This window comes from Garra rufa, chromosome 20 (genome assembly GCF_049309525.1).
Source record: "Garra rufa chromosome 20, GarRuf1.0, whole genome shotgun sequence".
Classification (NCBI taxonomy): Eukaryota; Metazoa; Chordata; class Actinopteri; order Cypriniformes; family Cyprinidae; genus Garra; species Garra rufa.
The window spans coordinates 34,741,379-34,758,229 of record NC_133380.1 but is presented as its reverse complement, the minus strand read 5'-3'; the positions used below and the strand labels follow the sequence as shown (position 1 = coordinate 34,758,229).

At 37.2% G+C, this 16,851-nt stretch overlaps 1 protein-coding gene across 1 annotated transcript in view; it reads right to left on the bottom strand.

Annotated features, from left to right (window-relative positions):
* The window catches only part of LOC141293692 (WD repeat-containing protein 18), a 61,446-nt gene that overhangs the window by 1,413 nt on the left and 43,182 nt on the right, over nucleotides 1–16,851 (bottom strand). Inside the window, exons 4-5 of the mRNA XM_073825745.1 lie at nucleotides 15,646–15,812; nucleotides 8,672–8,740 (exon numbers count right to left, since the gene is read on the bottom strand). Of these exons, the coding sequence (XP_073681846.1) occupies nucleotides 8,672–8,740; nucleotides 15,646–15,812 (236 nt within the window). The remainder of the gene's footprint in view (nucleotides 1–8,671; nucleotides 8,741–15,645; nucleotides 15,813–16,851) is intronic.

Sequence of the window (16,851 nt, the reverse complement as noted above, 5' to 3'; positions counted from 1 at the left end):
CTTTGGCATCATGCTCTGACAGTACTCAAATTTGTTGGGCCGAGTCGGTTATAAAGAAGTTTCAAAACATGCTAATAATGTTTGATTAAATTGGCCTAATGTAATTAAACTGGTCTCAATGTATTCTTTGGGTCATGCAGAGAAAATAAATATTTTGCTATAGACAGCTGAACTTCCTGTCAGGCATTTCACGTTAAAAACCTACTTTTCGAACTCCTCCTAGACCATTGGTCCGATTTTTAACAAATTTGACTCAGATCATCTTCAGTCCATGCTGGCAAAAAGGTATGGATTTCGAGTTGATATACAAAATGTTTATTGTTAAATGCATCAATGAATTTGCTGGTATTATTCCAAACTGCGTCTGACACTGTATCTCTGTAAAGCTTTGAGATATTGACACCAAACTTTGACCTCACATTGACCACGCCACATCAATTTGGTAACAGCGCCACCTATTGGGTCATGAGTGATAAACCATTTATTAATTGCATTAGCCTATTGTAATGAAACTGGTAAAAAATATTCCTTGGGTCATGTCGAGAACATCTATACCAATTGTGCCATAGTTGGCTAAACTTGTTAACTCATCGTTATCGTTATCTTTAGGTCATGTCCCAAAACCATTCAAAATAGCGGTTATTAAGCCTCTTATTAAGAAACCACAGCTAGACCCTAGTGAATTGGCAAATTACAGACCCATTTCTAATCTTCCATTTATGTCTAAAATTTTAGAAAAAGTTGTGTCTGCTCAATTGTGCTCCTTCTTGCAAAATAATGATCTCTTTGAAGAATTTCAGTCAGGTTTCAGGCCCCACCATAGCACAGAAACTGCACTTGTAAAAATCACAAAATGACTTGCTACTTCAGATGGGTCAGATCAAGGCTGCGTCTCATTGCTAGTTTTACTTGATCTTAGTGCTGCATTCGACACTATAGATCATGACATACTCATAGATAGATTACAAAGCTATACAGGTATTCAAGGGCAGACTTTAAGATGGTTCAGATCATACCTGTCCGATCGCTACCACTTTGTTTATTTAAATGGGGAGTCATCGCAGCTATCACCAGTAAAGTATGGAGTGCCACAAGGATCTGTCCTAGGTCCACTACTATTTTCAATTTACATGTTACCCCTTGGTAATATTATTAGGAAATATGGGATTAGTTTCCATTGTTATGCTGATGATACTCAACTATACATCTCAACAAGACCAGATGAAACTTCTAACTTAGCAAAGTTAACAGAGTGTGTTAAAAATGTGAAAGACTGGATGACCAATAATTTTCTACTATTAAATTCAGATAAGACCGAGATATTACTTATTGGACCAAAAAAACAGTACACAGAATCTCTTAAACTGCAATTTGCAACTAGATGGATGTACTGTTATTTCCTCTACAGTCAAAAATCTGGGTGTTATATTAGACAGCAACCTGTCTTTTGAAAATCATATTTCTCATGTTACAAAAACAGCATTCTTCCATCTTAGAAACATTGCTAAGCTACGGAACATGTTACCTGTCTCTGATGCAGAAAAGTTAGTTCATGCATTCATGACGTCTAGACTGGACTATTGTAATGCACTACTAGGTGGTTGTCCTGCTTCTTCAATAAATAAGCTACAGGTAGTCCAAAATGCAGCCGCTAGATTCCTTACCAGATCAAGAGAATATGATCATATTACCCCAATTTTACAGTCTCTACACTGGCTACCTATTAGGTTCCGTATCACTTACAAAATATTACTTCTTACCTATAAGGCCCTAAATGGTTTAGCTCCTGCATACCTAACTAGTCTGCTACCACGCTACAATCCTTCACGCTCCCTAAGGCCGCAAAACTCTGGACTTTTGGTAGTACCTAGGATAGCAAAGTCCACTAAAGGAGGGAGAGCCTTTTCACATTTGGCTCCCAAACTCTGGAATAGCCTTCCTGATAACGTTCGGGGTTCAGACACACTCTGTATATTTAAATCTAGATTAAAGACTCATCTCTTTAGCCAAGCATTCACATAATGTATCTCATAACGTTGTACTTCAGTTACATCTGATCAAATGCACATCAACATTCTTCAGCTTAGGCAAAACACATAATTTTTGCTTGGTTGGAACAGCAGCTATGCTAATTATTTCTCTATTTGTTTTCCTGTTTCTGCCACGGGATTTCCATCCCCTGGTAACTAGGAATTACACAAGATTCAGCCTGGATTCAGAAGAAGAGATGATGCCAACCCCCCAGAGGACCGCCGATGATGCCAGCCTTGAAACAACATACAGCACTACACCATTTTTCTACAAGTTTGATTGCAACACATAATCATTACTATTAGTGTTCATCATCTGTTTTTGATTACACCATTACTGTTTTTAATATTTATACCATATGTACATCGACTTAACATACAGTAGTCACCACTAATAAGCTACTAAAAATATTGTAGTAGCCTACATTTTTTTTTTTTTTTTGTACAGCTGCTTTGAAACGATTTGTATTGTGAAAAGCGCTATTCCAAAAAACTTGAATTGAATTGAACTTCCTGTCCGCCATTTTGATTTTTTTTAAAAACATACTTTTAGAACTCCTCGTAGACCACTGGTCCGATTTTTCCCAAATTTGACTGGGACAATCTTCAGACCATGCTGAAAAAAAGTTATGGATTTTGTGTCGATATACAAAACTGAGCCATGATGCCAAAATCACCGAGGCTGTATCTCTGGAAAGCTTTGTCATATTAACATCAAACTTTGTGTGTGTCATTGACTACGTTTACATGCGCAGGAATAATGCGATTATTTCCAATAATCAGAGTAAGGACTTAATCGCATTATGATGTTTACATGTCAAGAGCAAAGCTCTTCACTCCGGTTTACATGGAATTTCCATTATTCCTATTATTCCTATTGTCCGTCAATGAATTGCATTATGTTCATATTGCGCAAAGTCCACAACATAAACTCCATAAACTTTACATAAACTTTCCTGACATAAACATAAACTTTCCTGAGCTCCCTAAAAGTGTGTCGCCTTCTTCGCCGTCATCGTTTCTGATCTGCAGACATGCGCCAGAATATTTTCTCTAACGGGGCTAACGGAGGGCTAGTCCAATATGTGGGGGTGCTAAGAAAATAATCGATATTCGTGACGTAAAAGTTACTTAATGAAGAAATTGTGTCTTTTTTTTTTTTAAAGAAAAGCAGCTCTGGTAGCCTACACACCACATTTAACAGAAGTATAATTGAAATTAAAACGGCCTTTTAAATTATATTTAAAACTGACACGAGCGAAAAAAAATAGACACAAACTTAAACCAAGCACTGCATTCCAGCCCGAGCCCGACGGGCAGAAGTGAGCGCGCCTTCAGCGCATTTTTTTTTTTTTAGGAGTTCCACAAATCCGCAATCAAGCGCACATAAAAGGCTAACGCATTTGCCTCACGATTGCCTAATGATTCCTGTTCCTGAACAAGAGAGCCCATTCCAATTTTATTTTATTTATTTTTTTATAGAAAAAGCACATCAATTTGTTGATATTGTTTGTGAGGGCACGCAAATATACATACATCCTTTACAGTTACGAATAATAGCTATTACTCTTACGTGCAAAAAAGTCAGCGTATTTTAAGATGTTTGGAATGCAAGTGATCACGCTTGCTCCTTCATGTCCAGTAAAGCGCGCGTTAGCCTCCACTCTCCGCACAGACGATAGAATATGAGTCTAACAGCGCACATACAGGTTAAACGTTTAAAACTAACATTTTGATATGCTTGAACTCTTTAATATCTATAGATTTTATTTTAGGCAAGTCGTGATGATTTAAGAAAGCTAAATTGATCAAGCATATGAACTCACCGTCTGCCGGTGGTCGCTTCTTTAAACAAAAAAAAACAAAAAAAAAAACTTATATTTAACGGAAAAAAATGCTTTAAACGTTTTTCTAAATTAACTTAAAAAAAAAAAACTGAAACGAAATATAATTACATTGTCATTTGGCCTATATACAAAACTGAACTATTTTAATAGCTAAAAAAATGGTAGTATAAGCTGTTTTGGGAGAAGTGGCCAAAAAGACGATCTTGGGTCGGAGTCTGGCCAGTCTCTTACCAAGAATTCTGCCAAGAGCTGGGCTAGATTTTAGGCCTATTCGGGGCTCTATACACAAAACAACGAAAAAACCTGTTACATGCTGGAAAGACTTCAAAGCTGGACAGCACCATGCGCTCTGTGAGACTGGGTTGTGCGCTCAACATTAACACAATTCATATGAATGCGTAATTCAACTGTGTATACTTTACACTTATATTAAAAATTAAATGAACGGCACATCTCAATCTTAGTGATGATGTAATGGATTAAATGTAGCCTAATGCACGAAACTGCGCTCACATGACGCGTGTGAAAGAATACTGTGACAAACAGCACGGGACAGCAGCACTCCTCTATCTCAGCTAGTTGGGGGACTAAACCAAGATATTAAAAATTCTAACGGGGCTATAGCCCCCTAGCCCCTTTGTAGAGCACTCCCTGTCTGCAAGTGCGTGGCACGTCATTCGTGTAAGTCACGAGCGCATGCGCACTCTGGTGAAAGCGGCAATACTGCGATTAAGGTGTTTACATGCCGGTATTCTTCGATTAAAATCGGCGTGCGCCACCTATGTTAATACGATTATGCTTGCTGCGATTATGAGCTTAATCGCATTATTATAATCGAAGTATTGCGTTTACATGGGGAAAAGTTTAATCGCAATATTGCCAAAATCTCATTATAATCGCATTAAGAGGGTCCATGTAAACGCACTCATTGTCTCCTCACACTGAACACACCACATCAATTTGATAACCGCGCCACCTATTGGTCAAAAGTAATAACTCATTAAGTCGTATAACTAGTGGTTGTGTATTTATGACTTTTCACCCCTTTTACCCCTTCAGCTATATTTTTATTTTTGTTTTGTGACTGGAGTGACAGCCCATTATTTTATATGATATATGACATATGATACAAGATATGAAATGGGATATATAATATATGATAAAATAGTATAAATTTGTTACAAGAGCAACCACAGTTCATTATATTATATTATAATAAATAATGAAGTATTATTTTATTTTTGTGACTGGAGTGACCACAGTCCATTATTTTATTTTATATATGATACAAGACATTTGATATGATACAAGATATGATACATGATGAGACACGAAATGAGATATAATATAATATGAAATATTATCAATTTTTATTTTGTGTCTAGAGCAACCACAGTTCATTATTAAGTTTGTTTTAAAGAACTTGGTGAACAGTCTCATTATTTTCTGTGGTTATCGACAAAATGTCCCAGATGTCGATTGCGCTTACCTTGTACTGAACCCAGAACATTCCTTTAATCTAAAAGAGCTAAATCAGAAGCATAGATAAGCCAGAAGGTGAACTGTGTAAATGAGGAGGTGAGGTTTTTCCATGTGGAAAAAAAAACCCTGCACCTGGACCTAAGAACTCAAGTTCCATCATAGATTTTCGCTGAGGTCATCAAATCCCGTTTTAGAACATCCCTAATCTAGCGGAGAAAATATTGACATTCCCTTTGTGCTCGATTCCCCCGTGCAGGCAAACGGCGGGTGACAGCGATGCACATTTCCCCCAGATTAAGTCGAGAGGGAGAGTTAAAAAAAATCTTGCTCTCCAGTTATATATTTATTTACATACATCTCCTGAATAAACACAGCGGGCTCTGAGCTTGCCGGCAGGATCCAACTCCCTTTTGAGTGAGTGAAACTAATCCACTTAATGGTCCTGCCAGAGCCGGACTCACTTTAAAAGCATGAGGAGATCCACAAGGAAGCGGGAACAACCTCTATGGTGACCTGAACATAGACGGATAACCGCAACAAACCCCAAAACACCCGTCGGTCCCTCCAGATGGACGCGATAGCGAGGACCATCTGGCCTCACTGTACTTTGACATTTTAAAGAGGCTGAAATAATGCATGTGGATGGAGTTATGAGGTACGCAGCTTGTGTTTAATTCCCAGAACAACTGATGTTCAATAGGCCGCAAGTATACAGACACCCCCTCTTAATTAAGGAGGCTCATTAAACCGAGAATACAGCAATTCGGTCTCACATTTTGAGCAGAATGAGGTACTAAAGACCCTCCTTTACTCTAAAGGCTTGAACTGAAGAAAATAAACTCTCTCTTAGGCTTTATGTGTTAATCAGTTCAGCTTCAAGCCCAGGCTGATGGTGTTCTCCTCTGCTGGCTCTCAAATATACTTTCAACATCACGTGGAGAGAGTCTGAACTCTGGGATAAGAGCGGCCCGGTGGAGCTGCTCTATCAGTGGTGTAAATCAGCCGAGACTCTGATAGACGTGTGCAAGTGGCTCATTTCCTGCAGGAGGAAGTGAGTAAGATGCTCTATATGAAAGATTGTAGTTTTGTATCGATCGCCTCTGTAAATCACAGCATGCTGCAGTCAAATATTTTGTTTAAGTGACTTGTCCCAGGCAACTCTTTCCTAATACTCTGCCGTCCTACAACGCTGCAGAAGTACCGACTGTGTTTAAAAAGTGAACATACAAGGAAGATCAAACGCTCTTTCCAAAAAAAGGTTAAACAGCGTTGTAGGACTATTTTGAAGTTGAAGACGAAAACGAGATGGGAGTTTTTTTTAAACAGCATTGTAGGACTATTTTGAAGTTGAAGACGAAAACGAGATGGGAGTTTTTTGACATACCCTAACTGTATTGGCCCGGATTACAGACTACGAATGCGCATTACATAGACGAGATGAGACAAAGCGAGCATTTGAGGTTAAAAAGTATATAAATTGTCAATTTGTTTAGAAAATAACTGATCGATTCGCTATATAAGACCCTTCTTCCTCAGCTAGGATCATTTAGTACTCTTTAAGGGTTCCGTTTAAACTGCAGTTTGGAACTTCAAACTTGGCAGCAGCATACATATCCAATATATTGAGAGAAACCAAATGAGAGGGTTTCCTTTATAGTTTACAGCATTAGTGGGCAATATTTTTCCTTAAGAAACCCATAACGGTATTGATATTCTGAAAAATTGGCTATCGGTATCGGTATTCTGAACAATCGGCTGTCGGTATTCTGAATAATCGGCTATCGGTATTCTGAATAATCGGCTATCAGTATCCTGAATAATCTGCTATTGGAATCGGTATGCTAAATAATCGGCTATCGTATCAGTATTCTGAATAATCGGCTATCGATATCGGTATTCTGGATAATCGGTATTTTGAATAATCGGTATCAGTATTTTGAATAAACGGTATTTTGAATAATCGGCTATCGGTATCGGTATCCTGAATAATCGGCTATCGATATTCTGGAAAATAGCCTATTGGCATTCTGAATAATCGGCTATCGGTACCGGCATTCTGAATAATCGGCTATCGGTATTCTGAATAATCGTATCAGTATTCTGAATAATCGGTATCCTGAATAATCGGCTATCTGTATTCTGAATAATCGGTATCTATATTTTGAATAATCGGCTATAGGTATTCAGAATAATCGGCTATCGGTATTCTGAATAATCGGCTATCTGTATCAGTATTCTGAATAATCTGCTATCGGTATCGGTATTTTGAATAATCGGCTATCGGTATTCTAAATAATCAGCTATCGGTATTCTGAATAATCGGCTATCGATATTTTGAATAATCAGCTATCGGTATTTTGAATAATCGGCTATCGGTATTCTGAATAATCTGCTATCGGTATGCTAAATAATTGGCTATCGTATCAGTATTCTGAATAATCGGCTATTGATATCGGTATTCTGGATAATCGGTATTTTAAATAATCTGTATCAGTATTTTGAATAACCGGTATTTTGAATAATCGGCTATCGATATTCTGAATAATCGACTATCGATATTCTGAAAAATAGCCTATTGGCATTCTGAATAATCGGTATAGGCATTCTGAATAATCAGCCATAGGTATTCCGAATAATCGGCTATCTGTATTATGAATAATCAGCAATCGGTATTCCGAATAATCGGCCATCTGTATTCTGAATAATCGGTATCTGTATTTTGAATAATCGGCTATCGGTATTCTGAATAATCGGTATTCTGAATAATTGGCTATCGGTATTCTGAATAATTGGTATCTGTATTTTGAATAATCGGCATTCTGAATGATCGGCTATCGGTATTCTGAATAATCGGCTATCTGTATTCTGAATAATTGGTATCTGTACTTTGAATAATCGGCTATCGGTATCAGTATTCTGAATAATCGGCATTCTGAATAATCGGCTATATTCAGCATGGGTACAACCCTACTTATTATAGCAAAAAGCTAAATTAAATTAACAAACCTCAAAATTGCTGAACATTTCATTGAAACAATTTTTTATCACAATTCATAAAAAGGTTGTGTTAATTACCCAGGTGGGCACAGTTATTAGCCATCTTAAAATGGCAATTACGGCTTGATTACTCTGCCCGGCTGAGCACTAGTCCACACTACTCATGACAAGTGCTCCTTCTCTGCTCTCTTCACGCTGATCATCAGAAAAATCAAAGCCAACAGCTTACAAACCATCTCCGCCTTGAAATCCTTGCTAAAATTCAGCTCACAGTAATGATTGAATCCCGACAGCAGCGTGAACTTCCCCGCTTACCTTGTCTGTGACGGCACACATCAGAGAGTAGAGCTCGTCTGCTTTCTCCAAATACGTCCCCTCCAGCTCCTGAGAGTGTGAAAAGACAAAGTGAAACACTTTGAACATCAACATAATCGTATGTTAAGCTACAATAATGATCGATTGTGCCAATAAGGTGTTTGTGTGTAGGCATTTCCCGGGACACAAGCGTCCGGAAGAGGCTGTGCCAACTGTGAGAGGGTCAATTACAAACAAGGTCTAATCATGGCTGTCTCCTGCAGGCTGATCACTGCTGACAGTGAGTAAGTGGCTGGGGGATTGTGGAGGAGATGACGTTGTTCCAAGGGTCCAACGAGATTATTAAGGCTGACAATGAAAATCTCAGCAAGGTCAATCTCTTTTTAACAGCCCTTTCCAGATCCTGCCATCTTCCTCTGCTGATTTACGGACCATCAGTGCCCGTCTGTGGGAATTTACTGTTCCTGCCTCGATGGATACAGTAAAGCTGCTGATTTCACAGAAAGATGAGTAAAGCAGGTGTTCCTGGCCAGCGCAGTAGTTTGATTGTGCTCACAAAAATATCCACACACACTTACAAACTTAGACTCATAATATTTTAATGGTACATAATTTTGTTAATGTAGAGGCTTTGCTTACACAAAAGTAAGTTAGTTGTGTTTTTGGAAAGAAATACTTTTAAGCAATCAATACCATTATTACTATGAAGAAAGGACCAATTAAACTGACAGTCAATGCATTTATAATGTTACAAAAGATTGCTGCTTCAAATAAAAGTTGTTCTTTGAACTTTCAATCATAAATCTGAAATAAATAAATAAATAAATAAATAACAATAACAACAACAATAATAATAATAATAATAATAATAATAATAATAATAATAATAACAATAATAATAATAAATCACACAATGTCACAAATGTACTTTTTTTGATTAGTAAATAAAAATCTCCCAAAAATGTATAAATGTAATAGAAAATGTATTACACTACTGTTCAAATGTTTGGAATTTTAAAAAATAATAAAATACAAACATATAAATGTAACAAGATTTCTATTTCAAATAAATGCTGTTCTTCTGAAATTTTCTGAACAGCACTAAGCAGCATAACTGTTTTCAAAAAATATGCAGCAAATCAGCATATTAGAATTATTTCTGAAGGATCGTGTGACACTGAAGACTGGAGTAATGAAGCTGAAAATTCAGCTCTTTCAAAGGAAAAAAAGACATTTTTAAAATATATAAAAAATAAAAACAGTTATTTTGAATTGTAATAATATTTCACAATATTACTGCATAAAAAAAAAAAAATCAAAGTAGCCTAGGAGTATAAGAGACTTCTTGCATAGGCCTATATGTGTATTTAGGGCTGGGTTTTGACAAATTTCACAATTTGATTAGATTTTGATTAACAAGCTTATTTCGGATAAACACTGCTCAAACATTTGTAATATTTCACAATATTACAGTTTTTTTTTGTATTACTGATCAAATAAACGCAGCCTTAATAAACATAAGAAACGTTTTTAAAAAACAATTAAAAAAATCTTACTGATCCCAAACCTTTGAACAGCAGTGTACATCAGGTACAGCACATCTCAAAATAAAGCTGTAAAATAGTCAGTTGTACTTCATTTTTATACCACTGAAGGTTCAAATGAACTGATTTGTATACAAACGCTTACACTCATTACACAATTTTTTTATGATAATATGGCTACAATTCCATAATTTTACTTCTACTTCGTTTTTTGAATTATTTGAAAGCTACTCTCTAGAGTTCATTTTTCTAACTGCCTAATGAGTTTATAGTCACTGCATGTGTTTTTTTTCGGAGGTAAATGTGACGTTACCTGACATATTGTTTACAAGCAGTTATATTGCCGTATTTCCACAGTTGAAACAGGATATGGATTTCAGTTGTACTCTCAAACATACTTTCGGATGTTTATTCGTGTTTGTTTCTCGCTGAAACTAGTGTTAAAGGAACCGTATGTAGGATTGTGGCCAAAACTGGTACTGCAATCACTTTCAAAATACTGTAGAACGGTGTATCCCCTCCCGCTCCACCCCTGACTCGAGGTTGCCAGCTAAGCTGCAGGAGTAGGCTGCTACAAGGAGCTTCCAATGGCAAGTGAAGAGTCCTACACAGTAATTTTTTTTCTTCTGTTAATTATGTTTATGCTTCACAAGAGATGTATTGCGAAGTAATTATGTATCGCAAAAATTTACAGATGGCGATTAGCCAAATATTTCGCAAAGATGTACTGTAATACCACATTTCAGTCGGAACAAAGATTGTTTTCATACCCTGCTAGTGGTGCGATATAAAGCTTTTTATGAACGCATTTAGCACAGCCGACCGTGGAAAATCCACTGTGTACTGAAGCAAAGTTAGCCAAACACAGATGAATCTTACCTGTCCAGAAGAAAATTAGCAACGATGGCGTCTGTCTTCAAATTCTTCTCCGTTTTCAGCAGTCTCCATCTTTCAAAGGCATCTCCTATACCAATCCTTGTTTTATTTCGGACTTTGTCACGACGTATTTCGGATTCATAACGAGGTCTTTTAGGTTTCGTAACGTTATACATCTTTTATCCGACACGTTTGTATAGCTGCAGCTGTAACGCAGCTGTAACAGAGCTGGCAACCCAGATCACAAAACTCTACTGATTTCGTGATTGGTCGATAGCTGGAGGGTGGAGCCTCAGACCAAAACACAAAATGACAACAATAACATCAGTTGAGGGCTACAACTTTCACTTTTAAATGACAATATCCTGACTGGACCACTGTTGTCAGTGATATAAGTATTTGAAATGAACATGATTTCTTAATGTCTAGTGACATGTCAGGGCCATTTTATGATTAACTGACATAAATTTCTTACATACGGTTCCTTTAAAGCAGAGAAGACGATCAGTTCACTGCTGCTTCTCTTGAACTGATATGCTACAACGATCTGTTATTTCACATTAAACAGCCCCAAAATAGTATTTATTATTTGAATACTGTAATAAAATGGACAGAATTTGAAATCTGAGACTGTTTTATATCAAAAGTAACAAAGCACAAAGCTCATTGTGATTTATTGGATGGGAGGTGTGCTGTAATTAGGGCTGCTTGATTTTGGCAAAAATCATAATCACGATTATTTTGGTCAATATTGTAAGCACGATTATTTAACACGATTATGACAGGGTCCAAAACTTTATATTAGTGATTAATTTAAAGATAGCAATACAGCAGAAAAAAGACAAAAAACAGTGCTTTTAAAATAAAAATAAAAATACTGAATACTTTTTTAATGCAAGTCTAAAGTAGTCTAACAATACTACAGAAATTAAATGTAATTATTTAATGTAAAATAAAACAGCGTCTTTACTGTACTAGTTAAACATGCTTTGTTTCTTATTAAAACTACTAAAGTCCTTCATTCAAGAGCAGTGAGTAATTTTTCTCTTTGTTTTTTTTTTTTGTTTTATTAATATTAAGCACAGAGACGGCAGGAGGAGTATATTTTTTTTGCCGCTTTAAGCACAACACGGATCCAATATACTGTTACACGCGTATTTTCATTATCAACTGTTCACGATTATTTAAGACATAACTGAAAAGGGTTTACATGAATAATCAAGCGCCTCATTTTGAAATATTTTTGCTTGTATTTGACCGTTTATGCGGTACCTAAAAGATAACTTTACATGTCCGTGTTCTGCTCCGTTTCTGAGCGCATACAAAGAACAGCGCAAGTTTTCTTACGCGCTATTAAAACACAACATCAAAGAAAAAAAACATTAATAAATCAAGCACGTCCCATTTTATGAGTCACGTTACAGTATTTTGCTGATTTGCATGTGAAATTAGGCTTTTATGGAGGAGCGAAATCACACCACTGGTAAGGGGCAGAATGGAGCACAATAATCGTTTCATCTCAATTGCTGCATTTTCATGATCGTTTGAAGCAGAAATCGAATTTCGATTAATTGCACAGCCCTAGCTACAATGAGCCGTTCATTAATTGAAAACAGGCCAGACTAAATTGATTCTTGGGATTTAAGTTGAGCTATCGTTAAACTCCAACTTACATTTTTTGCTGGTGCTTTCAGGTCATAAGCACTATTTTCGTAATAAAGAGACAGCGCATGATTGCCAGGATGAGAATATCAAGTAAACCACCGGGCAGAAAATGTATCGATTGGGGGATTTAAACTTGTGAAATCTGGCAACCACAACTGTGATCGCTTGTGGAGGCTTGTTACCAATGCAAGATAACACAAATGCCAAATTGAAATGAAACGGTTTCAGAATAAATAACCAGCTGGAAAATATCCAAGATGATTATGCTTAATAAAGAACTGTCTCCGAATTGGTTATGAAAGCAGAGCGGTCAACCTCTGCAGCTCAACAGTCAACTTTTTGCCCACAACCATGAGATGCCTAATTCAGGGCCAAATAATAGCTTTCCCATCTCTATGCGAAGTTAAGGGCTGTAACCCATCCATCCTCAAGCTCCACTCCATTAGCTCAGAGCAGAGGAGACCTGAGATCCTCTAGGATGGCAACAGGTCAGACGGAAACCCATCTTACCGCTGACCTCCATCTGAATAGAGTCAGCCGGGCTGCTAATAGACTTCCCCTCGACTCACGATTATTTAGGGAGTCACACGGTTCAATTCAGGCTGGGTTTCGCAGCGTACCCCCTCCCAGCAGGTCGTCGCTTCACCTTCCAAGCGAATAACGGAAACAATTCCGAAAGAGAAATTAATTTTCTCAGAGCAGCTTTAATTTACACGCCGCGTGGAATGCCAATCATGCCGAATGTGTGATGTTGGGTGCAGCCTCTGGGTCGCGGTTGCAACGTGTTATATTTGCTTCCTGGGAGAAGCATTAATGCACTTATCTAAACATTTGTTTTAGGTTCCCTCTCGCTGTGCAGAGGTGAAAGAAGCGTGTTTTCCAGATAGCATGTGCTCTCCCAGAGGCTGGAAGATTAGCTGCTCTGTAAATAAGCTGAGGGGGAGGGGGAGGAACAGGAAAACAGCAGATATGCAGAACGAAGGAAAGATAAAAAAAAAAAAAAAAAAGGTTGGACCCAGCGAGCAGGTGGTGGGCAAATGTAAGACTTTATAAGCAATCCGTTTATAGGTCTATAATTGATTTGGACGTGGAAGGAATTACGGTCAGGCCGCTAACAGCTGTAAACATTCATCATGCTTGAACTCTGCCGGTAGTGAGGAGGCAGATCCATATGTGCAACCTGAATTAAACACCTTTGACCTAATCGTATCACCCACATGCAGCTGTTACACCTTATACAAGTGTCAGTGAAACGGAAACAGCTGAATTGAAGATAAACAACAACCACTTGATTATGCATTTGAGGATGACTGGATTATACTCTATATTCATGATTTTGTTGCCAATATTTATTTTTGCATTTATTTTAGGATGTATATAAAGACATTTGGCATTGAGTCTTCTAAAAAGCGCAGCACTGGACATTTTTTGTAAAATCGCTAGTAAAGGAAGTAGCGACAGATCTTTTCTTTCAGGACCAAGCACCAAACGTTCGGCATCTGGAATTATTTGGCTGAAAATAGCAATAAAAAGCTCTTTCGGTGTTCGGCCGAATAAATTATACAGAACAATGACGTGACGCAATCAAATAGAGGCGAGCATTAATGCAGCAAACATGTGGACAGTGTGGAAGCATTTGAAACGGTCTAAGATGCAAAAATCATTACAAACACCGACAGCGAGAGATTGTTTGGAACCGCATTGCATATCAAAGGGCTGGATGTTGCAAGTTACTGTATGACTGAAATCGCGAAATGGCCTTAAACCATTAGTAAATAAACTACAGAACGTTATGTTGTCTAATACATGCACTAATTGTATGTATTCTGACAGCGCTACACAAGCTCCTTAGCCAGGGTTCAAAGTCTAAAGTGCGAGTAAAATTCGTAATAAGAATCATTCATAAATCTGCTGCTTTTAGCATAAAGTAGTACTGAGGTCTTCTTGTGGGTTTCTGCCAAAATAAAAGTCAATATTCATAAATGTTAGCATTGTAATTTTACTGTTGTTCTGTAAAATAATGATAACAATCATTACAACAGCTCTATTAATACATTTATTTTAACATTCTCCTTTGCTCAGCAAGGCTGCTTTTATTTGTACATAAAAACACATGCCTGATTCAAGAAGACGGTCTTAAAAATGGCCAAAGAATATTATTTTACTAACTTATTAATTTTAAGTTTAATTGTGCTTTGTTAGTAGGCTATTATGTCTACTAGAATGTTAAACATGTTCAGTGTTAAGTAAATATTTTTTAATTGTTGTTTTGTAATTTATTTTTATATTTTTTTGAAAAGCAAGACAAAATTGTAAAAAGCACATTTTGACTATTTAATTTATGCAAAGGTGAAAAAAAATGGTCAAAATACATCACACATAAAATTACACAGTAACTACCGCGAGGGGAGAAAAAAAATCTTCGGTCTGTCCAATGATTGTAAACAGTCATGGGGTCTGTCAGACTTAAGATATTTTAGCGATAATGTGACCAAAAATATTTAAGACCCATCGAATCTGAATTTAAGACATTTTAAGATTTTTTAAGGACCCGCGGACACCCTGTGTCCAGCACTAGTATATAGCAAGTTGCTTATTGTGTCAGATTTATAGAATCATAGCTTTGTTAAATAAGAATGATTTTGCTTCTGCATCTTTTCAGACATCTCTATGTAAATGACCTCTGGTCTTGGTTAAACTTTTGCATGTGACCTTTTGCATTTCTCAGGGTAGGCCAAGTTCCTGCGTACTGAATATGAATTAATAAGTAAATGTAATATCGTTGCTCTAAATGAGCAATTGAGACATCTCATAAATAGTCTCAGTGGACCTTATCCTATTATCCAGGATACGTGCCCTTTAAAACTTAAGCGATGTTTCAGGTGTTACCTGCGTGTTGGCTCCCAATCTCAGACACACGCCTCCGGAGCCCGTGCCGTCACCCTGCTCAGAGGGGTTCAGGTGGCGACTGAACCGTGGCAGCGGGACGGCTGGATGACTGTCAGCGAGGAACATGTTGGCAGGTGCTGGGATGATAGCAGCATTGGTCACAGGACCTGTCAGAGAGACAAGATGGATTAAAATTGTAGTTCTCCTTGAAAACGAAATCCTGATGTGAATACAGTTCATTTTAACATCAACCTTTTCTTCAGTCAGCCCTGAAAATAATGAAATATGCAAGAACATTGTGTTTGAAGGAGCTAAACAAATCTCTCTGCATCTCTCATGTGTTCAAGGCTTCAAATGATTAGTTATAAACTTCTTTCCACTTCACTTTTCTCCCCCTGCTGAGTGGAATTGGAAACAGGAGATAAAACCAGCAGATAATCTTTTACACTCCAGCACGCTGAGGCACTAAAGAGCTCTTCACCTCCCGCTTACAATGTTGGACATTTTTATTTGCCCATTACTGTCAGTGTAGAACATACCAGCACCAAATCACTGCAGCATCTGGGCGCCTGAAGCCCGTCTTTCATACTGACCGAAATCCACTGGCAGGAGACAGTTTGTTTGCTTTCACTGAGCTGACGCAGTGTCTGTACACTCTTAGGAATATCACAGCGTTTCTGCAGTTCACCTGAGATTAATTAACAACAACCAGGTCCAACTGAGCTCCTGGCATCTGCTGTCTACTGTCCTCTATAAAAGAGCTAAACACAACTTATTTGCACTGGTGAGAAATGTGAGACTCAATTGAACTACATTAGCTGATGTACAAAAGTTTGTGTGAAAGAGATGATCGTGGAGCATTTCTGAGCTTAAGTACAAAGAAATTCACATGGACAATATCACACAATATCCCCCCAAAATGTAAAAAACTTACAAAAAATGACAAACATATTACACACTACTGCTCAAATGTGTACAATTTTTCGAAAGAAAAACCACATTTATTCAGCAAGATCCTGTTAAATTGATCAAAATGAAAATTCAGCTTTGATCACAGGAATAATTTACATTTTAAAATATATTCAAATAGAATAAGGTTATTTTTAATGTTAATAATGTTTTACAATATAATTTTTTTGTTTTACAATACTACCATTTGCAGTTTTGTCAACTAAACACAACATAACAGAGAATGTACAGTTCAAA